This window comes from Fistularia commersonii, chromosome 28 (genome assembly GCF_037954325.1).
Source record: "Fistularia commersonii isolate RoL2024-O1a breed Wild chromosome 28, RoL_Fcom_v1.0, whole genome shotgun sequence".
In the NCBI taxonomy this organism is placed as follows: domain Eukaryota; kingdom Metazoa; phylum Chordata; class Actinopteri; order Syngnathiformes; family Fistulariidae; genus Fistularia; species Fistularia commersonii.
The window spans coordinates 11,874,933-11,902,635 of NC_141311.1; the positions used below are offsets into that span (position 1 = coordinate 11,874,933).

At 38.5% G+C, this 27,703-nt stretch overlaps 1 protein-coding gene across 1 annotated transcript; it reads left to right on the forward strand.

Moving 5' to 3' along the window:
- colec12 (collectin sub-family member 12) lies at positions 1 to 27,317 on the forward strand. The gene is made up of 10 exons (XM_086176456.1): positions 1 to 299; positions 3,269 to 3,319; positions 19,692 to 19,814; positions 22,798 to 22,884; positions 22,981 to 24,024; positions 24,405 to 24,887; positions 24,992 to 25,131; positions 25,259 to 25,368; positions 25,469 to 25,611; positions 26,331 to 27,317. The coding sequence occupies exons 1-10, from the start codon at positions 293 to 295 to the stop codon at positions 26,348 to 26,350; spliced, it is 2,208 nt and encodes a 735-aa protein (XP_086032582.1). The 5' UTR covers positions 1 to 292; the 3' UTR covers positions 26,351 to 27,317.
- Positions 27,318 to 27,703: the final 386 nt, after the last annotated feature.

A 27,703-nucleotide genomic window follows, 5' to 3' on the forward strand; every position in this document is an offset into this window, starting at 1 on the left:
AGGGGGGGGGATTTTTTTTTTGCCTTGAAACTGCATCTTGCTCTTTGAAAGAATCTTCTTGTTGCTGCTTTGTCAAACAGAGGGTTCAACTCTGAGTTTACCTGCGCCGAGGGAGGTCACCCCCCCTCCCAAGCACATAAAGATGGAGCTTCAAATTTAATATGTCTATTTTAATAACAGTGGATATTGTGGTTAATACGGTCCGTGGCGCTGATAGAGCCTTGGGTTACAGCGATGCTGTGGATGTAACTTCAAACAACAGCTGCACAACAGTGAAGACCTACAACGCACCATGAAAGGTATGTAACTACCTGAGCCATTACGAGAAAAAGAGAATATAGCGATATTTCCTAAACACCATTTCCAATTTACTCTCTTACAAACAGCGCTTACTTGACTCTGTTGCTCTTTTTCTGCGCTCTTTCCTTCAGTCCGAGACCTGAGGAATGCGTGGGCCACAATCCACGTTTGACATCTGGTTTCAATTAGGGGAATGTTTGGGATTGTTTTGCATCTGGCTGCTGCAGCAAATCAAACACTTAAAACCTATACAAAGAGCTATTCGGAGCAATGCCAAAACTTATGTCTGCTCACTCCGAAGAACGTTAGAATCAAACCATTTATGCGTTTTTTTACCCCACTTGTTAGTATGTCAATACTTGGACTTGTGGAAACTGTAGCCTTTGTTGTTGTGGTCCAATGAGGGCATGCCGACCCCTAATCCAGTAATTTGTTGCCTTTCATCAAACTTACAGAAATGCAACAGACTCAATAAGTGTGTTTTGCAGTTCTCTGCACTCACCAGTAATGATATATTTGGTGCATGTTTGCATGTGGTAACCTGATGTTTTTACTTTATCAATATTTATTTTGTATCCGCTTGCATTACATAAAACAAATGTTTCAGGATTTGTGCCATCTTGTGGTTTCTTGGAGAACACCTGCAAGGAATGCTTTATTTTTCATTTGAGCTTGTACCTTTTGGCAGTAATATAAGATTGTGATGACAAGAAATGAAGTGGAACTTTCCATAGACCACTAAGACGCTCAGACAGCTTCAGTGCAACAAGTGAGATGGGCGAATGTTGGATTTCGCCTTATTCCTCTCCAAATGCAAACATACGCTTCTGCATTTTTGAAGTTATTTGCGTAGTCTTTTTTTTTTGTTGTTGTTTTTTGGAGGTGATGAATGTTTCAGAAGGTCCTGGAGGTCGTGCTTTGACTGATTTATTCATCAAAAAAGTCGGGGTGGATTTTGTTCTGTTCCATCTCAAGAGCACTTGATCCTTCAGTTTATGTGAAAATGTTGACTTATGATCTTCACTAATCATCTGTTACACTCACTGGGTAATTTAATTGCAGGGTAAAAGACATTTGAGTGTTAAGGTTGGCAGGATCTGGTGTGCAAATGAATGCTTTTGCACACCAGAATATTATTATTGTTTCAATAGCCGCATTCTCTAAAGCATGTATTGAAAAAACGCTGGAGTATAGTCAATTTTATATAAAGTGAAGCTTTAAACTACAACCAACACTAGTTATAATACAGATGGAAAGGTACTTTGACCTTCAAATGAACAAATCTGTCATTTCTCGGATCGTCCGCTGCAGTGTTGAGCAATCACTCCTACTAATCCCTTGTGACAATCTCCTTGCAAAATCCAAATGAAAAAAATACATGACTCTTACTTTTTTCTTTCTTTTTATAATGAAATGTCCCTAAATAGTTCAAATGGAATGCAAATCATGATTTTTTTGGAAGCAAATTTACCAAATGTAACAGCTAAAATACCCAATTGTTTTTTCTTTGTAAAAGGTTGATTTCCTGGTTCTTTTGTGATGAGTTGCTCTGAAATCCATGTGATGTGCAAAGTTATTAAGCCACAGGATAAATCGTGTTTGCCAATGAGCCAAACAACATGTTACTGTCACAAATCTTATTTTACACATTAAAAACATGTGAGCTGGAAACTTACATTTATTTATTGTTTGTAGGTTCTGACATCAGGTGATTGAAATTCCACTCCAGGATATTTATTGCCACCTATTTGAAACTGATGTGATTTTTAAAATATATCTTTGAAAAACTGAAATCCAGAGCCTCTTTGCACTCGCTATCTTAAAGTCTACAAATTCTACAAATTCTTACACCTTTTGATGTCCAAGTTCTGAGGGCGTTGGAGTTTAATTTAGATCTGACATGAAATCCAACACTGATGGGTTGTTAGAAACATTTTGCTAGTTTCGTGTTGATTCGCTCCTTTGATTTAGGATTTGAAGGCAGCAGAAATGTCTGTGAAATAAATTAATGATAGTAATCGGGCAATTTCTCTTAAAGTGCACCATCGATACTTTCAGCGAATTTAGCCGATTTTACAGAAATAATGTTATATTAAATAACATTGGATATGGTGTTTCTCATATTTCTTTCTAACAAATCAGTTTCACTTACATTTTAAATTTGGTAACCTAATTTCCCTTCACAGCGTTTGCTTTCATATCACTTCACTTCATTGCTTCATTGCACTACAAGTGAGGGGTTTCTTTATTGTCATCGGGACGAACAATGATACAGTGAGAAATCTTTGAAGATACAAAACATATCTGATGAACACAGTAATCGGCCATTGAGAGTCCAATATAAGATTTTTCAATTCCTATAAGAGTGCAGCATTCACAAAAGCAACACAGCAAAAGAGTTTACAAGGAAAATCCCCACCCAACAAATATATACAGACTTCATTCTCTCATCCAAAATATATAGGTAATTCATGTCTGAGACTGATTCATCCAATATATTATCATAGAGTATACACAGTCTGTCCAGTGGAAGAGTTTTCTTCCTGGGAAAACTGCTGAGTAATTGAATCTTCCCATTATGATGGTACTACCTTGCAGCTGCATACCAAAGAAAATACTAAAAGGTACATTGGGAGTTTCTTGTATTTTTCCATCGCTTTCCAACAAGTATGAGAGTCAGTTGAAAGGTGATACTCAAGGCCTGCCAGGCCATGAAAATCCAAGTTATCCCACAAAGTGAGAAAAAGAGAGTTGAATGGAAACAATGGTTTAGACTTGGGAAGAGGATTTATATTGTTCTTGATTTCTGGCAGTCCGTAATTGGTCCGTTTTCAACCAGAGCTCATACGTACTTTGACATTTCCGCTAAATTATCTAATATTTATCAAGTAAAATATTCTCTCTGTTTAACATTCAAATGTGTCAAAGTAAAACGCATATACTTATTTTAAAAATGTCTCCCCTCCAGACGAATTCTCTGAAGAGGAGGACGTGCAGTCCTTTGGTTATAAAAGGTTTGGTAAGTACAATGCAACTTCTCGACTCCTTCCATCAAACATAGAAGACCCCCTTCTGTCAGGAAATCCCTCATATTACAAATGAGTGTTGATTATTCATCATTAAGAGTATTTGTTTTTCATATGATATTGTGATATGAGTGTTTCATTTAGGATATTTTTCAAAAGTAAAAGGCCTGATCCTTTCCTGGAAACCAACACTTGTTTATTTTTTATCTCTCCGTTACAATAACAATAGGGTACATTGGAAAGGGAAACCCCAGCATGCTGGGTGTTCCTGACCACTTGCTGACTGGCATTACAACCTTATTACCTTGCGGAAGCCTCACTGCTCCCATCAGCACATATATTCAAATATAACACGGCCTAAAACCAAAGGTCCCATGAGAAAACTGGTTTGCTCATTTCCCTTTCTCGGGTTCCCAGAATATATCAAGTTCACTGAAATTATAAGATCAGGAGGTAAATTTTCACCCCCATTAGGTCACAAAATAATTTAGCAAAGGTCAGATGATAGGGACTTACAGATGTGCAAAGTCGAACTCTCATGAACTCTCAATCATTGTCATTTCTTCTTAAAAAAATTATGAGTTATATATGCATTATCACAATCAGAAAAAGAGGGCATTCGTGATTTAGTTGTCTCTTAAAAAAATGGCACTTTGTAAAGAGTGCAAATTAAACATCCTTGTAACAACAAATTCATTTTGTCATTCCAGCAACCCTGAGGATAAGTGGTAGATAATGAATGGATGTTTTAATAAAGTAATTTGAAAAGTTGTAGGAAAATAGCCTAAAAAGAAATAGAGAAAAGTTAAAAAGATAGATTATGAAAAGTTGATATGACATGAATGCATTTAACCAATTTATACCTTGTATATTTTAAATACATTCTAAAATGTATGTTATTGTTGTTAAATATGCTTAAATTGATAAAGGAGACACTATACCACAATCATCTTGCTGTGAGAGATCTGTGGAAAATTTTACTATTTCCTGAATAGGTGGTTTAACCATAATATATATCATATACCATTTCCACTTACATATTGAACATTCACTACGTTGCTAGTATTATATATTTCTAAATGACAGGTTTGCGCTGTGCTGTATCACCTGTTTGAAAAAAAAAAAAAAAAATCTAAGTACTGGTTAAAATGTTTTTGTGAAATTACTTTTTGTGTGGAGAAAACTTGGGACCTTGATTCATTTTGACATCTGCTTTCCACAAGATGCTTTCCACAAGAACTAAACAATCCCAGTAAAAAGGTCTCCAAACCAGATAAGTTGCTCAGTCTCTGTTTGCGTCAAGGATTGAAGTTTATTACACTTATTTAGAGTAAACCTACTCAGAAGGAGTAAGAGAGTGGGGAAGGTAGTCGATGTCATGAGCTCTGACAGTGTGCTGCGTCAGCAATGTGCCAAAAAGAGAAAGGAAAGATCGGGCTGGAAAAGTACGGAAGTACAACCTCAAGGGGAGATTATATTACAAAGTAACAACACTCTGATTTTTAAATTTATTCCGCAACTTTTAAGCTTTTCCCGCTGCTTACTGGTCATTTCTGTTTATATTAATTTACCTTTATTTCATCCGGATTCACCGAGGCAACATTTTCCCGGAACTTTTTTCAAAGTCGGAGTCGCATTCCTTTCCAGTCTTATTTTTGGGAGCAAAACAGCAAGTGGTTTTAATTTACGGGGACTTTATTACCAGAAAAGAATGTTTTCAGAATGCCAGCCTGTTACTTATAACCCCCTCCAGAGTCTGCCAGTACATCAGTGAAAGATTACTCCCTCATGTTTTCAAGTGTGGAGTGGAGTGAGTCAAATGGGGAAAGAAAGAGAAAAAGAACATTACAAGATTACAGGGAAGTAGACGACAGTTAACAACAACTTGAATAAAAGCAGAGACAAAGACGCAGAAAACAGCGGGTGACACTGCTGCGTCGATTCATCGGGATTCCAGACGTCTGTTCAAATGGAGGATGGATCAATCCTGGATTGACCGGTGACATGCAGGACGGACTGAAGTCCAGATAATACATAAATCACAGCACAGGGGATAATGTGAGGCATACCTTGAGGATTTCTGCTGAGTGCTTTAGCTTCAGGTTGAGGTCAGCGCTAAGTCGACTTCACAGAGCCCTCCAGCCAGAACCATCTCTATGTTAAAAGGCAAAGTTGTCAGCAGCTTGTGCTGAATCTTTTGCACTTCAAATCAATACAGAACAGTGTATGTTTAAAAAGCAAATGCTTAAATCTCTAGGATTTGGGTGAGCAATGGATGACGATTGTGTTTCAATTTCAACCATGAATCTCACTGACATCAGCAACAACATGTTGCCTCAAAACACTTTCCAAGTTGTGTTGGCTTGATCGTAAATTTTTGTTTAATTTTCTGTGTGTTATTTTTTGCCTGATGTTGGACGATTGTCTGTGTCAGTGATTTGAGAGGTGTAATTCGTTTGACTTCTTCACAGCAGCACGCTGTTGGAATACAGAGTTTGTTAAGAGTGTGTGCTTAGTTTGTCCTATATTTCTGGAGGCAGACAAAGTGCATTTGGATGTTTGGATTTTCCAAATTGGTCACTGCAATTGGTTCCTCTCAACACTGTAAATCCATCCATCTTCTGCTGCTTATCCTGCAATAATGCTGTGACGCTGGAGTACCAACCACTGCGCCACCTTACCGTAATTCCAAAGTGTTGCAATTGATTCATTGCAAAATTAGTTATATCGTGGTGTTTCAGTGATTAAATAATGGCTGAAACATAGAGGATTTTGATCCTTAAATTTGAAACACCAACAAATAACAGCTAGAACTTGATCATCTGGGATCGCCTGTACACCCAACTTAACCACGCCTCCCGACCCCTTGTCCCGTGGGGTGAGAGACCAAACCCTTTCATATCCGCCACAATATAATGACCATAAAAGTCAGTTTTCAGAATCGAATTTTTTTTTTTTTATCTGAATTGACTTTTTTTCAGTATATTAAATGAGAAATGGTCTTCACTGGTAAAGTGCTTTCACACCTTCCTTTCACATCGGTTTCAGTGTTTTGCACTAGAAAGCGTGAATCTATTCGCACTACACCCATTCAGACAGTGCACACACACACACAAAGGGGGCAGAAGTGTCCTGACACTCGGGCATGCCGACAGGAGGAGCCAGGTATTAGACGGCCAACTTTCCAACTGGAGGGACGTCAGCTTTGCCAGTTGAGCCCGAACATGTTTAGCAACTTGAAAATTTCCATAAAAAAAAAAAAAGAGTACTTTGTAAGCAACAGTAACATAAAAGTATTCATTTCCAATTCAACTGAAAAAGTTAATGAAACTATGATTTGAGTTTCAAAGTTAAAAAAAACTTTCTGCACATTCTCAGCAGCAGCCTTCTCTCTGATCCAATAAATACAGGTATTGAAAGAAGAGGCCAATTAATAAAACATAAATTTTGCTAACAACTTAGTCGGAACACTGACTTAATAATATACCCTTTATTAACCCCATGGGGAAATTCATTCTTTGCAATTAACCCATCATGTACAAACCATAAATAGTAGACAAATGCTCCACCTCCTGCACCAACCGCCCTGACTTACTAGCTGTGATTACGATGACATCATCTTTTTCTTTTTTTGTACTTTTATGTTTTTTTCCACAAAGTCAGGTGTGTCCCAGACTTTATTCATTCAGAATTTAGAATTCAGCATCTTAATTAAGAACCAGGCAACCCTGGGATTACGGACAGTTTTTGATTATCGAGTCATGTGTAGTCAATGACGCTGACTTTTGCTTTGTGTTATTTTCCTCCAAAATCAGTTCCCAATTTATGTTTTAAGGTGAATTGGGATATGCAGTTTTCTTGAAAGTTCATTTTGATTCACTTAAAGCCAGCAGTCGATTACCTCTGTGGCTAAACTCTTCATATACATTGTGAAGAATTAGATATTGGTAGCCTTGCTTATATATACAAAGACTAGCTTTATAGTGAGCGTGCATGTTGCCCATCTCAAAAGAAGTAGAAGATCCAAAGAATTTGTATCTTTGATAAGTGCAAAACATATGTTCAACTACTCACTTGTGCTGTACTTTTGTACATTTAGTGTGTTACATTTTGATTGTGCACCATGACACCAATGGAAATCGCATGGATGAAAAAAACATTCAAGGGAAACTGTCTAATTTTGATGATACAGACATTAAGGTTGCATGTTAAATGATGATAATACAGATGTTTCCTGAATTACTAATATTAGCTACAGAGGAAACTCCATTCATATTCAAACTACAGTCAAAATGTGTTTTACAAGATGAGAAGTTGCTGTTTCTCACTCAGTTAGTAGTTGGAAATAAAATTCCACTTATGTAAGACATTTTGGCGTTGCAGGTGAGCTTCTGTTAGCATTTGCTTTTGAAAGAGGCCGTAGACTAAGAGGAGCCAAACAACCAATTGTTTATTTTGCGCCTGGAGTCATTTGTGCCAATAGCTGCAATGTCACTCCAACAAACCAACATCTGTTAGGTTGTTTACCATCATAGAGGTTTGTTAAAATCTCATTCCAGGGCAGGTTTTGGCTCAGACGCAAGAATAATACACACACTAGTATTTGAAATGTCAGACTCGCATTTCTGTCAGCAATCTCAGACCGACTGGTTCTGCCTGTGTCCCATCATTAGTCTTGTTTACCATAAAGTTGCATAGGGTCTCAGCTTTTACCTCGGTGGATCCTTCTTTTCAAAAACAGTGGGACGTAAAAAGTGAAATATGTGTATTTTCCTTGTTCCATTTCAAGACACACTGCTACTCAGGATCAGACGCTCCAATTGATTGTGATCTGTTTGCTCCCTTAGCTTTCGATTACATTGGCCCCTAAACCTGCACTGTATATCTTTTTTATAGTCCTTAGTTTTTGGAAACGATGAGAAATGTCTGAACATTGTCCTGTGTTGAGGGTGTGTGTGTGTGCGTGTGTGTGTGTGTGTGTGTGTGCGGTGTGTGTGTGTGTGTGTGTGTGTGTGTGTGTGTGTGTGTGTGTGTGTGTGTGTGTGTGTGTGTGTGTGTGTGGTTTCATGATTCTCTGTATTTGTTTCTGAAGAAAGGAGAAATTATGTAGAGAATTAGATAAAAAGACAACCTTCTTCTCCTTTTGGCTTTTCCCTTCAGGGGTCATCCCAGCGAATCAAACTTCTCTATCTTACCCAATTCTCTGTATCCTCCTCTCTCACACTAACTACCCTCATATCCTCTCTCACTATGTTCATAAATCCTCTCTTTGGTCTTCCTCGAGACCTCCTGCCTGGCAGCTCCAATTCCTGCATCCGTCTACCAATATATTCTCTATATCCTCTGTACATGACTGAACCATCTCAGTCTGGCTTCTCTGACCTTCTCTTCAAAACATCTAACATGTGCTGTTCCTCTGATAGACTCATTCCCGATCCTATCTATCCTGTTCACTCCCAAAAAGAACCTTAGCATCTTCATCTCTGCAACCTCCAGTTCTGCCTCCTGTCTTTTCATCATTGGAACTGTTTCTAGGCCATACAGCATCGCTGGTCTCACCACCGTCTTTAACACCTTTCCTTTCATTCTGGCTGATGGTCTTCTATTGCATGGTACCCCTGACACTTTTCTCCACCCATCCCAGTCTCCTTGAACCTGTCTTTTCAGCTCTTTTCCACACTCTCCGTTGCTCTGGAATGTCGACCCCAAGTACCTGAAATCCTCCAACTTCTTGATCTCCACTCCCTGTAGCCTCACTGTTACACCCGAGTTCCTCTCATTTACACACATATACTCAGTCTTCCTGAGACTAACTTTCATTCCTCTCCTTTCCAGAGCATTCCTCCACCTCTCTAGATTTTCCTCTACCTGTTCTCTGCTCTAACTGCAGATCGCGATGTCATCTGCAAACATCATGGTCCATGGAGATTTCTGTCTAACCTCAAATGTCAGCCTATCTGACCTACCTCCAGAACATTCCTAACAAACTCCTCCTAAAGATAACTCCGACTCCATTTCTCTTCTTGTCAGTACCATGATAGTACAACTTAAAGCCTGCTCCTAATCTTCTAGCCTTACTACCTTTCAGACACACAGTATATTCATTTTCCTTTTCTGCATCATGTCGACCAACTCTCTACCTTTTCTTGTCATAGTCCCAGAATTCCAAGTTCCTACTCTCAGTCCCAGACTCTTTCCTTTTCTCTTCTCTCTCTGCTTCCAAACACATCTTCCTCCTCGTCTTCTTCGACCTACAGTAGCCCAATTTCCATTGGTTCCTTGTAGGTCATCGGTACCAATGGCGGTCGTTGTTAACCTGGGCCTCGACCGATCTAGTTTGATCTGGTTATTATGATTGATTCGCATGTTTGGTTTTGGCAAAAGTTTTACACGGATGCCCTTCCTGACGCATCCCTCTGCATTCTGCATTTATTCGGGCTTGCGACCGGCTCAGGGAGAAATGAGTAATTTCAATCACTTGTAAAACAAGCTGATTTGTTTTAACATTTCTTTATTATACCTGCCTGTTATCTCTTTTTGATTATTATTTAGTGATTCAAATTCTATTACGGGACTGTCTCAGAAAATTAGAATATTGTGATAAAGTTCTTTATCTTTTGGAATGTAATTAAAAAAACAAAAATTACTTTTTCATGATATTCTAATATTTTGAGATAGGATTTTTGAGTTTTCTCAAGATGTAAGCCATAGTCAGCAATATTAAAATAATAAAAGGCTTGCAATATTTCAGTTGATTTGTAATGAATCCAGAATGTATGACATTTTTGTTTTTGTAATTGCATTACAGAAGATAAAGAACTTTATCACAATATTCTAATTATCTGAGACAGCACAAGCCATCGTATTTAAGGTACATTTCTGATGCATTCAAATATCTAGTTAGATCATTTATAGCCTAAATTAAATAAGCGTTTTGTATAATACTATATCACTTGACCTTTTGACTTGGTTCAACATGGACCACAGTGCAGCTGCAACATCCCGAAAAACCAGTCAGATACCATCTCCTGTGTGGTCAGCGAATTCTCACCAAATAAATCCTGACTTGGCTGAACAGTTAGCAAGGTCCACACTGTGTGATTTTTCTGGCTCTGCTGGGCAATTAAGATTGAAAGTGGTATGTGGTGATGAGATGGAGTGCACACAAGCTGAGGCTGATGATCATCAGGCTGGGTGATGATTGCTGCAGATTTAGTACCCCAGTCCCTCCATACTGGGCCACCCAGCAGGCAAAGCCACATAAAAACCAAACTGCACAGATGGTCTTTAGAGTTAACTCTGGGCTTCAGCTGAGTGGTTTCGGGGTAAGAACATTCTTATCCTGCCTGAGAGACCATGTCAAAATATATTTGTTTTCTTAGTGAGTAGGGTTTATTAAGAATTTTACTTTTTTTAGCTGTTGTTGGATCTGAAGAAAACACAGGTGCATAGAGTCTGTAGAGGATCTCTAAATTGATAAAATGGCTCGGAATTCAATTTTAATACTTATAGAATTAATTTGATTTGAATAAAACACATAACTAAAATATTGAGCGTGTTTCTGAAGTCAGTTTTCAGAAATACAACTGGGCAGTTTCACTAACTTTGCAGTCCCTCCGGGTATGATGGACTATCTTCATTTGCATCTTAAAAAAATGTTACACTGTATTCTGTCATTCAATCAGTAACTCCCTGGTGTGCACACACTTAAAGTGGTGCAACACTTGAACATACCATGTTCAACATAGGAATTAAGATTAAGCTACACGATTACAAGACTTACACACCCTTTCACATAACATCCTAACATTGATCAAACTGACAAAGATGTTTACTTGGTCCCTCAACACCATGCCGACGGTTAAGAGGGCTCAACAGCAGCTGTACTTCTTACTGAGGCTGAGGAGGTCTGGCATGTCACCTAAGATCCTCTGCAACTTCTACAGCTGCATTGTTGAGAGCATTCTGACCATCTGCATCACTGTGTGGTACAGCAGCAACACTGCTCTGGACTGAAGACACTTGCAGCGAGTGGTAAAAACTGCAGAGAGGATCACCAGAACCCCACTGGCTTCTCTGCAGAGCTTCCACCACCGGAGAGTCCACAGGAGAGCTGTCTCCATCGCCAAGGACCACACACACCCTCAACATGGACTGTTCACACTCCTCCCCTCTGGCTGGAGGTGCAGGAGTGTGAAATGTAAAACGACACAACTAGAGACGTTCTACCTGACTGCTATCAGACTCTGAAACAGCTGACACTTATTTGCCTTTTTCTGCACTTTACATGCAGCACAGCAACATGTAAAGAGCATGATGCATCATGTGATTACTGCCTATTTACACTGCACTCGTCTTTGCATCTGTACTTTGTGAGTTGCACAACAAGATGCACTCAAATGTCTAATTATTCAACCACTTTAATGGTCACTAATCACAGGGCCAAATATAGAGAAATGTACAGTAACTCCAACAGGGAGTACATGCATCTCTATACAAAGGCCTCATTGAGAATCAAACCAGTACCACCACTCTACCTCCCTGCTTCCCCATTCCCAAAACAAAATTCAGAACAATCACATTCAAATCTACAGCAGAAACAAATTTGTGTTTGAAATATCAAAGTTTGAGTTCAGTTCTTTTTTCAGACATAAAATACCTTTATACATCTAAAATTTGTATTTATCACATGTAACAAAAGAATTGATGGAGCCATTCCCAACCATTTAATTGTATTTATATTAAGTTCACTATATTCAAATTTTACTCTATGTTTTGTACATGTACTCATAGCTGCACATTGTGGAATCCATTGTGTACTCTCAGACATTTTAGTAGAAGGTTTGACCAAATTCAAGGAATGGAGGGTTTGAGTGTTTGTGTTTGTGTTTGTGTTTGTGTTTGTGTTTGTGTTTGTGTTTGTGTTTGTGTTTGTGTTTGTGTTTGTGTTTGTGTTTGTGTTTGCGCATGCATTTGTGCATGGATGCCCATATTTGCATCTTCCTTTCCTAATCTAATTCCAAACCACACGCCTCAATAAAGTGACCCAGATTTGTTTATGAGGTACACTTGTGTGCTTAACAGTTTGACTTCTGCGATAAATAATAATAATAATAATAATACATAAGATTTGTATAGCGCTTTTCATGGTACTCAAAGACACTTTACAAGTGAAAGACAGAAGACACAGGACATACACACAATTATTGGGAAAGGCTGTAGGTGTTGTAAGTGGTTTGGAAGAGGTGGGTCTTGAGGTTTTGCCATGTCACCCATTGTCTAACCAAGTACACATGGAATGAAAAAAATGACACTTCTACTGAATTGCATGTACCCAACATCAGTGAATCAATGTATCTATTCTGATTGGCCATATAAGTGTTTCGCTCTATTGGGAATTGAGTGAAACACTTTTTACATTTCAGACTTCTGACACAGTGTGATTAAAAAGAAAAAAAAGAAAAAAAACATCCTCTTGCGACAGCTAATGCACCATATCTTTTCCCATCCACATTTAGTCATCACTGATAGCACCACGTTCACTTCCAAGTATGTCTTCATTATTACCACATTACCCCAAAGAAGGCCTTTTCCCGTCATGTTTGGGTCTTTATTGAAAGCATAATCTTAAAATCTCTGCTGGGAAAATAGGAGTATTTTTGCATAGTGATGATGCAAGCGGAGACAGCTATGCTTGTCAACAGTGCAGGAACAGGAAAATAGAATTAAGACAACACTATTCACTGACTCCTATGAACTAACCTACAATGTGATAATGTTAAAATGGCCGCTAAGGTAAATAATGATACATTTGGCCTAATTAACGTTAAACCATTTTATCAATTTTTTGTGTAAAAGCATCTGATAACAGTTGAGAATGGTTGTCTGTACCTGCCAGATCTAGAGTTGACAATGGATATCATTGGTTAAAAATACTTTTTAGGACCTAAATGTGATACATTTTATTGTAGAAAAAGTATATTTGAACCAAACTAATTATGCACAAAAACGTACTTCGAGACAAGCTGTTCAGATTTCTATTCTAGGTCTCTGGCTTTCTTATAAACTGCAGCAACACATATCAAGAACAATAGTAATGTTTATGATGCTTGTATTTACAATCAATATTTCACAATACTGTCCACAAATGGCTCTTTAAGCCTTATTAGTATCTAATGGCTAATATATTACACTATTTCTATTACATCTTGTCTTTTTTGAGCTCAAAAGCCTGCAGTTTATAGCAGGCTTATTGGAGGCTTTTATAAGTACTGCATATTAAACCAAAATATTTATTTATGTTTAGCTATATGGAGTTTGCAGAGGACACCATCTTTAATGGCTCAAGATATTTCTGTGCATATGTGTATATAGAATAGGGGTACCGCATCCTGTTCAGACATGCAGCTTTCCACATACTGTTGCTTTGTGTCTGCTAAGGTTCTCATTCATCCAGCTCATTGTGAATTCTTGTTGAAATGAAGTGAAGAAATTCAAATCCAGTGGCCATGACAAGAAGATTTTGACAAGAACCTTTTTTAGTCATGAAATACTTGAACATGGTGATCTATAAAGCTTAAATTGCTTTAGTCATGTAGAAATGAAGTTAAAAGGTTTTCTTATGAAAACAGGCAAGATAACCTTGAAAACTACATACCCTTGTGATTTTTGCTTGGAAAAGGTGTATCAAATGCTTGCATCTGCACTTTGATTTGGCTCCAACAGTAACAAGGTCCAGATGTTCAAGAGGACAGGGGCACAATATTAAAGTGTCATAAACTTCTTAACAGTTTATTAAAAGTAATATGGTCCGAGACAGGCGAGCATGCTCAGCAAATTCATGTACTCAAAGGTTCAAGTATTTTGTCTCACTCATGCTATCTGGTTTTTGAGTTTACTAATTAACATTCTGTTGGCAACTATTGTTACTGGGGGATCTGCAAGTTCTAGCGTGTGATGACGACGGTGAAGCCAGGATTTTTTTCTAAACACGTTCCCAACATTGCAGTTAATAACATTTTACTCCTGTATCCAAGTCTAGTGACACCATGCACACAAATGAGTATCCATATATAAATCTGTATATAGAATAGATGTTGCTATTTGGCTGAAAATTGGTGATAATGTCACTGTTAGAACTTCTATTACCAATCTTGATTCAGAATACAAATGTCTGCTGGTATCACTATTTAAAAATGGATTCCACAACTTATCATTTTAGCATTCATGCAACAAGACAATTTATAACATCTCTGGAATATTTAAACTCTGATCTATGGTGCTCCTCCAACTGTGATGCATTGCTATGAAGATATGAATGGACTGCATTGTAATGAAGTTAAGATCAAATTGTCTCTCAGGAAGAGTGAAACTAGTTCTTGAGCCTAAACTGTAATTTGAGCTCACTGGATTAGTTAAGTGTTTCCTATTGAACTCGATGAGCGCAGTACTTTGTAAAAATCACCATGTCGGGATTTGTGATTGCAAATATCAGACCAGGATCAGGATCTTAAATCAGGATTTACTGTTTTGATAAATTAAAGCCCATTTATGACTTCAGGTTATCCCATTTATTTCAATTTTAATTCATTGTAACCACCCATCCGCCTATCCATCGATCCATACATCCATCCAGTTATCCGGGATCGGGTCGCGGGGGCAGCAGCCAAAGCAGAGAGGCCCAAACTTCTCTCTCCCCAGCCACTTGGTCCAGCTCTTGAAGGTTGATCCTGAGACGTTCCTAGGCCAGTCTAGATACATAGTCCTAGTCAGACTGTCCTGGGTCTTCTCTGGGGCCTCCTTCTTGTTGGACGTGCCTAGAATACCTTACCAGGGTGGTGTCCAGGAGGCATCCTGACCAGATGCCCAAGCAACCATCTGACTTCTCTCCACATGGAGGACCAGCAACTCTACTCAGATGGCTGAGCTCCTAACCACATCTCAAAGGGCTCTCCCTTTGAGATGTCATTTCAGCCACTTGGATCGGTTACCTTGTTCTCTCTGTCACAACAGCTCACAGCTCATAACCATAGGTAAGGGTAGGAATGTAAAAATGTATGTAACTTGAGAGCTTCGCCTTTTGGCTCAAGTCCTCCACCAGGACAGACCGGTGAAGAGTCCATATCACTGCTGACACTGCATTGATCCACCTGTTGATCTCCTGTTCTATTATTCCCTCACTCTTGATCGAGACCCCGAGATACCTTAATGCCTGCCCAGGGTCGGCACTCCACTTGTTTCCTGCTGAGAACCATGGTCTTGGATGGTCTGCAGATTCTCATCCCAAACGCTTTACATACTTATGGGAACTGCTCCAGCGAGAGCTCACAGTCCAATGAAGCCAACAGAACCACATCATCTGCAAAAAGTAGGGACCCCATCTGGGGGTCCCCACCCTGAGGTTGCTTAGAAATTCTGTCCATAAAAGTTGTGAACAGAATCGGTGGAATCCAACCCTCACTGGAAACGAGTCAGATTGACAACTGGCAATTAATTGTAACCTCATTTGCAGTTCATTGTAATTGAACTTGTAGATGGTGCATACTTTGGAATGCATTTTATACACGATAGTCGATACAGGAACCAACTGTTTAAGGGTATGGCTGTTGGAATTCTTGCAGTAGCTACTCAGTTAGTGCATACATTTTAGTATTAACACAGTGCACAAAGGGGCTTCACACAAAAAGGTTCTGGGCTGTACAAGCTTTCTTTTTGTTGCCATGGAAGTTTCCATTTCCAGCCAAGAGTGAGACAGGGCATGCAGGCAAGCCTTATGTCAACCGCATGGAATAAGGAAATAAGTGTTGAAAATATATTTTCTTTTTGACTGACTCAGAGTCTGAATTAAATGCAGCTGTAACTGCAGACACAAGAACAGGACAGCCCCTTTCTGTCCCCTTTTTCTGTGTTCATCCTCTTTAACAGTGTTTCTCAGGAAGACCGAAAGCAATATAGTTAACCACATACATTCTTATTATCAAGGTCTACAACAATAAAGAAATTAAAAGAAAAAAATTGTATCTTCAAATTAATGAGCGACAATCGAGGTCACATGATGGCTAATTCGTCTTATGTGGGTACAACATGTAAAAAACATGTAAAGATGAGCAACATGATTTTTTCCATATCCCCCATTTCTCAGAGAAGTTTTCATATTCACTGAAAGTGACAAATCAATCAATCTATCAGTTTATCAAGCAGCCAACCAACCTATCTAATCTATCCATGTCCGTCCATCTATCGATCTGCCGCTCACTTGTCACTAAGCCTTTTTGCTGCATATTAGCACAATGCATTGATGTCATCGCAAGTGCAGTAGCTAAATCCTTACCTTTCACATTAAAAAGAAAATGCTCTTGTTGACATTATTATTCCAGATGGATTTCAGAAGCGTGGGGTACATAATAATCTCCAGCAGTTTTCATGAATGTTCTTTTGAATTTCTGGGGCCAAATGTGCAGACTATAAATTACTTTGCATTAACTAAACATACTACAAGTGTTGTCTCAACCTTGTCACAAAACACCAATAATATTTAAGATACAGCACGCTACAACATACCTTAATTTTATCTAGGTTTTTATTTACCTCGACGGCATGGTATGGCGGCAGTCCAACTTGTTTATTGGGAAATCCTGGCTGCTTTCCAGCCAACTTACACGTTATGTTCTCCCGTGTTCTGTACAAAGCCAGTTGTTTTAACAGTTTTTAACATGTGTGTCAGGATGTTTATATTCTATGGCAGTTTCTGCTTAGACAGCAAGAGTCAGCAATGATCCTATGGATATAAAACATGACACACTTGCTGATGAGTGAGAAACAGGACTCAAGCACAGGGGGTTTACAAGAACAGTGAAAACAATCAATGCGATATTTTAAAGTTGTTTTCCAACTTTTTAGTGCTGCAAGTGTATTCAAAGCATTTCTTAATATCTCATGCCACATTGCTAACAGAAATGTTATTTAAGTGAACCCTTGGAGGGGAAAGCGAACTAAAGAGAAGGGCAAGAGGAAAATGTTGCAATTTTGGAAGACTAACTCATCCATGTTAACTCAGTGGAAATTCAGGAGTCTGGATCAATTTGTCCGTACTAGAGGTGCAAAACACTGAAGGTTTAGTGAAGAAAAGTGCACATTAAAACAGTAACCGTCTTATAACTGCTACATTTATGCAAATATTTACACCTGAGTAGGTTTTGTTTCAAGTTTTCTAAAAAAAAGCTCTAAAAAGTGGGTCCTCTTGCCAAATTCTTGAGATTATAATTTTCCTTGTTGCTCCTTCAATTTAAGATTTATGACTTTAAATGAGATCCTTCGCTTTTTACGACTGATATTTTATAACGTGTAATACACATGTTATAATCACTGGGCTAATTGCCTATTAATTCGCTGATATTTTAGGCACTTTTTTCATTGTGTCTTCAAAATTGCCTTTCAAAAAATTGTATTTTGCTCTGGCTTTGGAAGGTCTTAGTTTAGCTCATCTGTCTTTTGTTGACAATAACAGATACTTCACATGATACCATGAAGCCCAACTATGCATTTAATTGTGACAAAATGTCTTTGCAACTCCAACAGACTTCAGCTGGCAGAGACAACCACAAGAAAACCTTTTCACCTGCTCATCTGGTATTTTAACAATGAGCATTTTGAGCATGTTAACAAGTCCAGTGATGTAAAGGGAGAATAAAAGAATTATCATGATTGTTTTCCAACATTAGTTTTAAAAAGTGACAATAAGAAGATATCTTTGAGTGCTTATTATACTAATCTAATAAATATCATCCTAACGTTATGGTCTAAACTACTTACTAGTCACACCACACGACCCTCCCTTTTCACCATTCGCTTCTAGACACGTGTCTCCTTATTACAAAGTGTTATGTAGTCCTTTGAGCAGCATGTGGTGACAACCAGCCGGGACGTCTTTGGTGTAGCTCTCCACACTGACTCCAAACATGAGGCTTTTCATACACAATAAGGACAACAGCAGCCTGCTTTTCCATGTCTAGGTCCATGGCTGGGCCCCATTTGAGGTTGTTAAGACATAATGTTTGTACAGATGTGTGGGTCCAGGCATAGAGGCCAGTCCTCCAGAGCATCTCTGGTATGGTAGGAACAGGAGGAACAGTCTCTCCTTTGGCTCAAATATCAGTCCCATCATGAGGCATGACTTTATGGAACAGAGACAGCACTTTGACAGTGTGTAAGGTAGGGCAAACAAAGGTCTCTGCAATTACAGTGTTTTGGGACAGTAGCTCTTGTCTCTTCCAGATCTGTGTCAACCAGACAATGCTATGAATGAGTATTGGACAGCGGTCTTGTTTTTGCCCTGGAAAATGGTTACAGATCCCTGATATAATGTGATAATGCTGCTGCTTGTTGTTAATAATACCACCCACTCCTGCATTAAAGCAAAGAAATGTACTATATAGTGCTCCTTCTCTCTCACTTCGGACAATTAATGGGTAGATATTCTTTATTTCACACATTTCATCGAGGACATGATGTTTCCTATACAATACTGCTTCTTCGCTGGGGGTGTAAAGCTTCTCCACAAAACCTATGTTTATTAGTTGAAAACTGAATTCAGATTTATTTGTGTGCTTTCTGTCCTAGTGTTCGGGACATGTCTTAAAATCACAGAGGAAACCTACATTTTCATCAATGAGTGTGCAAAGAGTCTTCAGACAATACTCCGACGCTCAAACATGCAGAAAAATAAAAATGCATTTCTGATTGGAGGGGAACTTTAAGATTGCACATGTGACACACATTTCCAGTTGACACAATTCAGGCACTTTATACAATACAGATTTGAGATTTGTCACATCTATTGTTTATGAATTTGTTGCAGTGCTTTCTTGCTATCCTTGTGGTGTAATACAGAAAACAAATGTATTGCATACAGAATTACATGGGATGGCCTATTAGAGAGCAGTGCTTCTGAATGACTGAACATCTGTGAGAAATGATAAATGACCAAATAAACACAGTGCCGTCATTTCGGGTCAGACGGCAATAAGGAATGACACAAAAAAGAATGGCGGTTCGTCTTCATTTCTTTTTCATATGGCTAACACATGTGCGCCCAGGGTTTCACAGTCTTTTGCCTTCTTATGTTTTCAATTGATACTTGGCGGAAGACAGGCACACAATGTCCCATTTGAGGCAGGCTGTACTAAACTTAGTTATGGAATGGAAAAGCGTCATGTGATTTCATTCTTGAATGAAATCCGTGGACAAGTACCTCCTCCAGTTGCATGAGTGACTACTGCTCATAGTCAACAACGTGTTTTGTGTAGTTAGAAGCAGACTTATTAATATATTCTATATTTTTAATGCACATTCAATTGTTTGTTGCAGGAATCCAGGAAGGCTCAGAGTGCACCAAGTGTAAAAATGACTGGGCATTGAGGGCAGCTATTGCACTGTTATATGTGCTCTGTGCTATACTCACAATAGCAGTTGCTGTCCTTGGGTATAAAGGTAGGTCACAACAAAACTCAAATATTTGAACTTTCACAGTACAAGTGGTGCATTAAAAGATTTTAAATGCTTTCAAATAGTGATGTTATAGTCACAATAGTAACAAACAATGACGTTGATCCAAGTTTTGTCAGGTTTTGACAGGTATCTTCCATTAAAAAAGTAACACATCATGACTTAAAACAAATGACAAGCTGTTTTTATTAGACAATTAATGACAGGACAGTGGACCTTCATTAACATTTAAACAAATGTAAGTGTACCCCCGTGACGTAAAAGGGTAGTTTTCATTGATAACCCCTTTGCTTGATGTGAAAAGGTACCCCACAATGTGACACCCTCACAATGTGACAAGTAAAACATGGAAGAAGAAGATGAAGAAGAAGATGAAGAAGAAGAAGAAGAAGAAGAAGAAGAAGAAGAAGAAGAAGAAGAAGAAGAAGAAGAAGAAGAAGAAGAAGAAGAAGAAAGCGTTATTGTTACATTCAGTTATAGGTACAGCACAGCATCAACAAATTTCAACCCATGCGTTTAACCCATCAAGGGTGAACCATAAGCAAAAGGGGGAGCAGTTAGGGGTTCAGTGTCTTGCTCAACAACACTCTGGCAGACTAGGAGGAACACAGGAATGAAACCAGGAATGTTTGGTTCCAAAGACAACCTCTTCTAACCCCTTAGCCACATCGCCCGTGATCTCAAGAACTACACAAATATTAGATTAAAGAAACAAAAGTGTTATATATTGTGAAAATAAACAAAAAATTACATACAATTAAATACAACTTTATAACATTACAATGACTAACAGACAATCAAAGTTGATGAAATATCAATGCTCACATTTTTGAGTGTTCAAAAGCCATTTCTCAGCATTGTACTAAAGTGAAAAAATTGGGTCACTCTGACTGGTGGTGGTACCAAACTGCATTTTCGAGTGGCATGATAAATACAAGCCTAGTGTCAGTTTTAGCAAAGGCGAATCGTTTTTTTATTGATTCAACATACAGTAGTCTGAATATAGCAACATAATGTTCCACCTTTATCCCTGTTGTTTAAGGTTTAGGGCTGCAAAAGAAGTATTCTATGGCATGGAGCAATTTACATGGATGTGTGCCTGTTTAATTGCCTGTTTTCATTGTAAATCAGTAATAAGATCAAATTATCAAGTTTAAATTTATTATCTTAAAATGGGGTCTCAAAGTTTTCCTCGAGATCTGAATTATTGCAATCAAGAGTCGTCATGATTGCTTGGGGTTTTCATCATTAGCTCTGTTTGAGTGGAGTCCATGTGATTTTGATGGTAGTGGGTCTAATGTCTACCAGATGACTGCAGCAACTTCCCTGGTTTAACAACCAAAAGTAGATTTTATGGCTTTGTGGCTATTTGTTGTCTTGTGAGACACATGTAGACTCACAGCTGGCCGTAACTGTTGACAATAGTTTCCAATAAGCAATGTAAACAGGGCTTTTTTGTTTTTTTCTACATCCTATGTATACACTGCTCAAAAAAATAAAGGGAACACTTGAACAACACAATGTAACTCCAAGTCAATCACACTTCTGTGAAATCATAGTGTCCACTCAGGAAGCAACACAGATTCATTTTGACATGTTTTGAGGACATTACATCAAAGTTGGAGTTTGTTTTTACACTTTAATTTTGAGTGTGATTCCTAATCAGACCTCCATGGGTTGATACAATTGATTTCCATTGATCATTTTTGTGTGATTTTGTTGTCAGCACATTCAACTGTGTAAAGAGCAAAGTATTTCATAAGAATATTTCAGTCATTTAGATCTAGGATGTGTTTTTTAAGTGTTCCCTTTATTTTTTTGAGCAGTGTAATATTTGCCAGTAAACATCTGTGATTCATACTCATATTCATGTTTAGAATGTAATTTTAGGCACATAGATGTACTTGAATATTTTTCTCTAAAGACACAAATTTGCATTAATGTGGGTGCTAAACTGCCTATAATGGCTTGTGAGTTAGACTCCAGCAGGGAGTCTATCACCCCCACCCAAACTAGTAAGCTTATATTACATACAATGCTTTTTCATGGCAGGGCAACAAAGGAGAAAAGCAGCATTTGAGCTTAAATTAGAAAAAAAAGGTGTTTCTATTTCAACATTATATTGTATCTAAGACAACCAATTTCAAGAGCAGAACTTTGTCCTCCAACTCCAACAGGTCCATGTCACATTCTTCTTCATTATTACGATTAACCAGAAATATGAATCACTCCTCCATTCCTTAGCAATTATAAGATACAATCAGCAAAGATAGAGGACAGAGGAAGACGTCAGTGAGTCAATCCATCTACATTTATCTGCTACCCACACAGGGGAAAAGGTTCTTCATGGATTTATGTGTTATTGTCACTTCTGGAATGATATCAGTAAAACATTCAGGATGCTTCCCAGTATTGTGTTTTTTTAGACATCCACATACTGGCAGAAAACAAGTCATACAGGAGAGAGAGATGGACTTTTGCAGATTTGTGATGGACAAAGAAAAAAAAAAGAAAAAAATTGTGATTGTTCATTCTAGTGAGATGGAATGTGTGATTGTTGGAGCTCCGTACTGATTCACTGAGGCAGTTTCCCTGCTACCAAAAACAATTCAAAGCAAATGAAAAGAAACTTTGGAACTATTTCAGCATCTCCAATGTATTGAATTCGGGGTTAAATGTTGGGTGTCCAGTTTCCCCCTTGTCTCAATGTAGTGGTGCCCTCTGGTGTTCAGAGTCATTACCTTCCTCTCACTAATGCAAAGGTTTCCAGTCCGGCTCCTGTACCTAAGCATTGACAATCATGTGAAATAAGTTGCAAATGACAAATTTTCTATCAACAAAAGATTGGTAAACAAGACAATAGATTCTTCTCATCATGTATAATTGAATTTTTTTCTCTTGTCATCATATTACATATCTGTGAATGAACATCACTTTATATCATGTGCTCTTTTCCCCGTTTTCTAAGTGGTCCAGAGAATGGATAATGTCACAGAGGGAATGCAGCATTATGGAGGAAAGATCAATGATGTGGAGACAGACTTGAAAAAGTTAGGTGAGCCTCTCTTTTAGGATATTTATAGTTGGTAAAATACCATTTTAACCCAAAATACATTATTATTGTCACTTATCATTTGATTTCCTCTCTCAGACAACCAGGCAGGAGCAACGTCTAGTAATGCAACAAGTGAAATCAAGACTTTTAAGTCGAACCTTGAGGTGTTACAGAACCAGCTGAATGATATTGCCTTGAAGGCAACCAAAAACAGAGACATGCTTGATGAGCTTCAAAACACAGGAGATGCTATGCAAAATAGTCATACCTCCTTGGAGACATTTTTGAAAAGCAATGCTGCCTCACTGCGTGGGGTCAACCAGACCCTGTCCGCCTATAGTGGTATGATCAACGACCTCCAGACAGACACTGCACGACTTCAGTCAGAAATTCAGGGTCAAGTCAAAGTTCAGAGCCAGACCCAGGTTAGTATGAGTGCCCTTAACATCACCCAAACCCAACAGCGTAACCTGCTAAGCACTCTGCAGAAGACAGTTGAAGATGCTGGCCAGGCAGTGCAGAAACTGAAGAATGAGTATCAGGGTCTGCAGCAAACAGCCAGGCAGACCAAGGCTGACACAGAGTGGTTAAAGGAAAAGGTTCAAAACCTACAAGTTTTGGCAGCTAACAATTCTGCACTGGCACGGTCCAATGGAGAAGCCCTGGATGACTTGGGGACTCAGCTCAGCACCCTGGCTAGTCAGATCCAGAACACCTCAATCCTCACTGAGGGACATGATCAGAACCTGCGAGAAATTATGGATCAACAGAGAGACCACGACAACACCACCTCATCCAAGTTTGATGTGTTCGAAGCCCGATTAGACAAACAAGAGGATGACATGGACCGAGTGACAGGAAATGTGAGCTTCACCACGCAGCTCCTTGGGGCCATTAGCTCTGATCTCAACAGCATGAGGTCTTGTGCTGAAACAGTAATGCGACATTCAGACCTGTTGGTGGGGCTAAATAGTAGCATCACAGATGCCAATGCAGACAGCAAAGACCTGCGGACCCAGCAGGAAGAGTTGGCCTCAAGATTAGACAAAGAAGTCAACAACCTATCTGTGGTAATGGAGGAAATGAAGCTGGTGGATAGTAAACACTCACAACTCATAACCAACTTCACCATACTGCAGGGTAAGGAAATAAGACATATTTGGTGTTATCGTAAAAATTGTCAGATGATTACGGTTCAAATCAAAACGTAGACCAAACCTGATAAACCATGATGTGTCTTAACTACAGTATTGAAATATTCTCTAGTCTCTGAATTTCCAGGCAAAGTAGGGCAGTCCCAGTACATTACTGCACTACAACAACTATATGCACATTACTTTTGTCTGTTAATTTTTCAGATGCAGTTTTGTTTCTCAAAACAAGTTTTGTTAAACAACTAATGCAAAGTAGAAAGACACAGCCATGAACAACCATGATGTTTTCCTCATCACAATCCAGAAACGTATTTGAACAGTGAGAGTAGCGGTGTAATCTAATAAACCATTCTTCTGATGCTTCAGGCCCACCAGGTCCCAGAGGTCCCAGGGGTGATAAGGGGCCCCAAGGCCCCGTGGGGCAGGCTGGTCAAAAGGGTGAAAAAGGAGATAAGGGAATGCCAGGTCTTGTGGGACCAAAAGGAGACAAGGGTCCTCCTGGATTTCCAGGTCCTTCAGGTCCACAGGGACTTGCTGGGGCTCGAGGTGTTCCAGGGGCCAAAGGATCTAGAGGGGCTGGAGGTCGTCCTGGAATCCCTGGTGACAAAGGTGAGCCTGGAGCTCAAGGGATCTCTGGCAGAGATGGACAGCCAGGGATGCAGGGACCACAAGGACCACAGGGCCCCAGAGGAGCAGCAGGACACGTGGGTTCTGAAGGGCCGCGTGGGCCTGTTGGACCCATTGGCCCTCCTGGTCCTCCAGGGCTACCAGGGCTACCTGCTCCTGTACCTCCTTCAGTTTCAAAGCCATTACAACCCACTCAATCCCCTGAAGCTACTGCAGCTCCTGGTGAGTTCACTTCTGAATAACGTACAAGAATAAAAAGCCCAATATTGACTGTCAAAAAATTCATCATTCATTATACTGAATTGCGACTTAATCACTCATTTCAGGATGTCCAAACAAGTTTAGAAAGTTCGGCAACAGCTGCTATTATCTCTCCAGTCCTCAGAAACTTAACTTTGATGAGGCCAACCAGTTCTGCACTAACATCTCCTCTCACATGCTCATTATCAATGACAATGAGGAGCAGGTAAATGAGATTGAACTCTGTGTAATTTCATATCATACAACAGAAAAAATAAAATATGATTTAAATGTAAATAAGTAACTGGTTTAATTGTAAACTTATGTGAAATATCTTGCTTATTGTTCCGCAGCTATTTGTGAGGAACATGATAGCAGATAAAGGTTATTTTTGGCTCGGACTCACTGATAGGGAGGAGGAAAATGTCTGGAAGTGGGTGGATGGAACCATTCCAGTTTTTACGTATGTGAATTTTACAACTACATATAAAAAAATATCGTGAGTAATACTTGTGTTTTTCTCGTGTGTTTCTTTAACTTGTTGCTCATATGATTATTCTCAGGAAATGGAAGCTTGGTCAGCCTGATAACTGGAAGCATGGACATGAAGATGGCGAAGACTGTGCTGGCCTCATCCATAATGCGAGTTGGAATGACTTTTACTGCACTGATCGCATCGGTTTCATCTGTGAACGAGCCTCTGACTGTGAGTACCTTTCACAATCTACTTAAAAGACGGGTGTCAAATGTTTCATAGCTCCCAGGCCACCCTGTCCCAATACATTCATGAGGCTTAGCTTCATAAGTATCGGAAAATACAGTTTGTAAAAAACATTTTTGTTTTATTTCAAGAACATTCACTTTAGGTACACATAGTGCAATTCTTTATTGACTATAAGCAATTTAGGTGAGTCTTTACTGATGAAGTGCTGTTGCCCACAATCTTTGACATGCCATAGTAGTAGTAGTTTGATGAACCTCATGACTTATGACACAGAGAAGCTACATACAATGACCTTCAAGCTGATATTAACTGAATTAGTTGACTGTCAGGCTCCCGTGCTTGTGTACCCACCTTAAATATCTAATTATAGCTTGATATTTTACACAAACATTGTACCTTTCTCCCAAGAACTTTATTTTGAGATAAAGTACTATGACGTGGAAATTTGATACGAATGCCGTCACTGAGGACATTATTTAGAGACACATGAAATCTATCAAATGAATAAGGGTCTTGTATTGATGCTTTTGCATCATTCTACATTTTCATCCACATGTGTCACTGTGAGTCTCATAAACTTTCAGCTAACCATAAAACATATCATAGTACTGCTATAATTATAACTGTATATTAATATGTGTAGAGGATCACGAATTTCTGAAATGTATTGTAACTATGTCATGTACCTGGTCTTTTCTCAGTGACCTTTCCAGTTTTATAGCATCCATCAATGACAGCAAGAGCTGTCTTTGGAAAAAGGTGAAGATGCAAGAACAATAACAATGATGAAGACAAGTTATCGTTGAGAAAAGAACTTTGATGAAGACAGCTCAGTTGGGTGTCACTGAGAATCCAGCTGATCTTTGTCTTGAAAGGCACTTTACCCGAATGTATGGTGCAAAAGACAGACATGCACATACCCGACCCACAATTGAATTGATTTGTATTTTTAATGAAGGATACATGATAATGTAATCATTTATTTTAGACTATAGTAAGTCATTGTTTCGTGCAGCACGATTGTACATAATATTTCAATACAGTTTGATTTGTATTGCTTTATTTCTTGACTATCTCGTCAATTTTTTTGCATTTTTGTCTGAGTTTTACAATTGAGAATGAAGCTGTTAATAAAGTACAACTTTTTTTTTGCAAGCTAGTCCACAGACACTCTACTGATATAAATAAACTTCAAGAAAATTATCATAACCCAGTTTCCTGGTGCAAATAAGTGCAACCTTGGATAATATAGTGAGTCCAATAGAGTTGCTGTAGATTTAACTGTTCCGAAAACTCAAAAGTCCGAGAGCTGTGTGTAAAAACTGGTCAAGTGAACTGTTCTGTTGTATGCAAGACCGTTGGACTTTTTAATGCCAGTAACTTTTATGTGAGGTGCACATTAACAATACACCAATGGTTTATTTTTTTTTATTTCTTTAATTTTTATGTAGCTATCATGAGATGATTCAATATGTGAAATGCAATATGCAAAATATGTCACATGCTTATAATTTTCACATAATCACCTATAATTGTCAGTGATTGATTTTTCCAATTCATGTACTGTTAGCCAAATAAGCAGACAATCATAATCTGGCTCAAGGCTCATTATACCTCTCTTAAATTACTATTTTTATACTTATGCCCAAACACTTACCTTAATAAAATAAAGAAACATGTGTAGTGTTTGATTTTTGTCTTTATGCACATTTTAACAAATTCACTTTAATAGCACTATATTAAAACATGACAGAAATAATGTGTCGAATATATGTGTCCCTTTATTAAAAATGAATAACTTGTAAGTTTGACTTGAAAATCTAGTCATCACTTAACCAATCATTCCCCACTACATTTTATTATTTTCATTTTACAACAAAAAACAACTCCGTGATCAAACACCTAAGTGCAAAAAAGCGAGCCATATTAATCAGCACAAGTATCAAAATGAAGACATGGCTAACCCAGTGTAACTGTTTTTCTACAGAAATTGAAAATGTTAACAATATTTAACACTTTCAAACAGTATAAAACTTTTCAAAATCTTCTTGTCGTGACTGGACTTGATTATCTT

Excerpts from the sequence above, each read along its gene's own strand:
- colec12 (XM_086176456.1), top strand. Across the intron at positions 19,815-22,797 it reads TGCTGTCCTTGGGTATAAAG|TGGTCCAGAGAATGGATAAT; the intron begins GTAGGTCACAAC and ends CCGTTTTCTAAG. Across the intron at positions 22,885-22,980 it reads GACAGACTTGAAAAAGTTAG|ACAACCAGGCAGGAGCAACG; the intron begins GTGAGCCTCTCT and ends TTCCTCTCTCAG.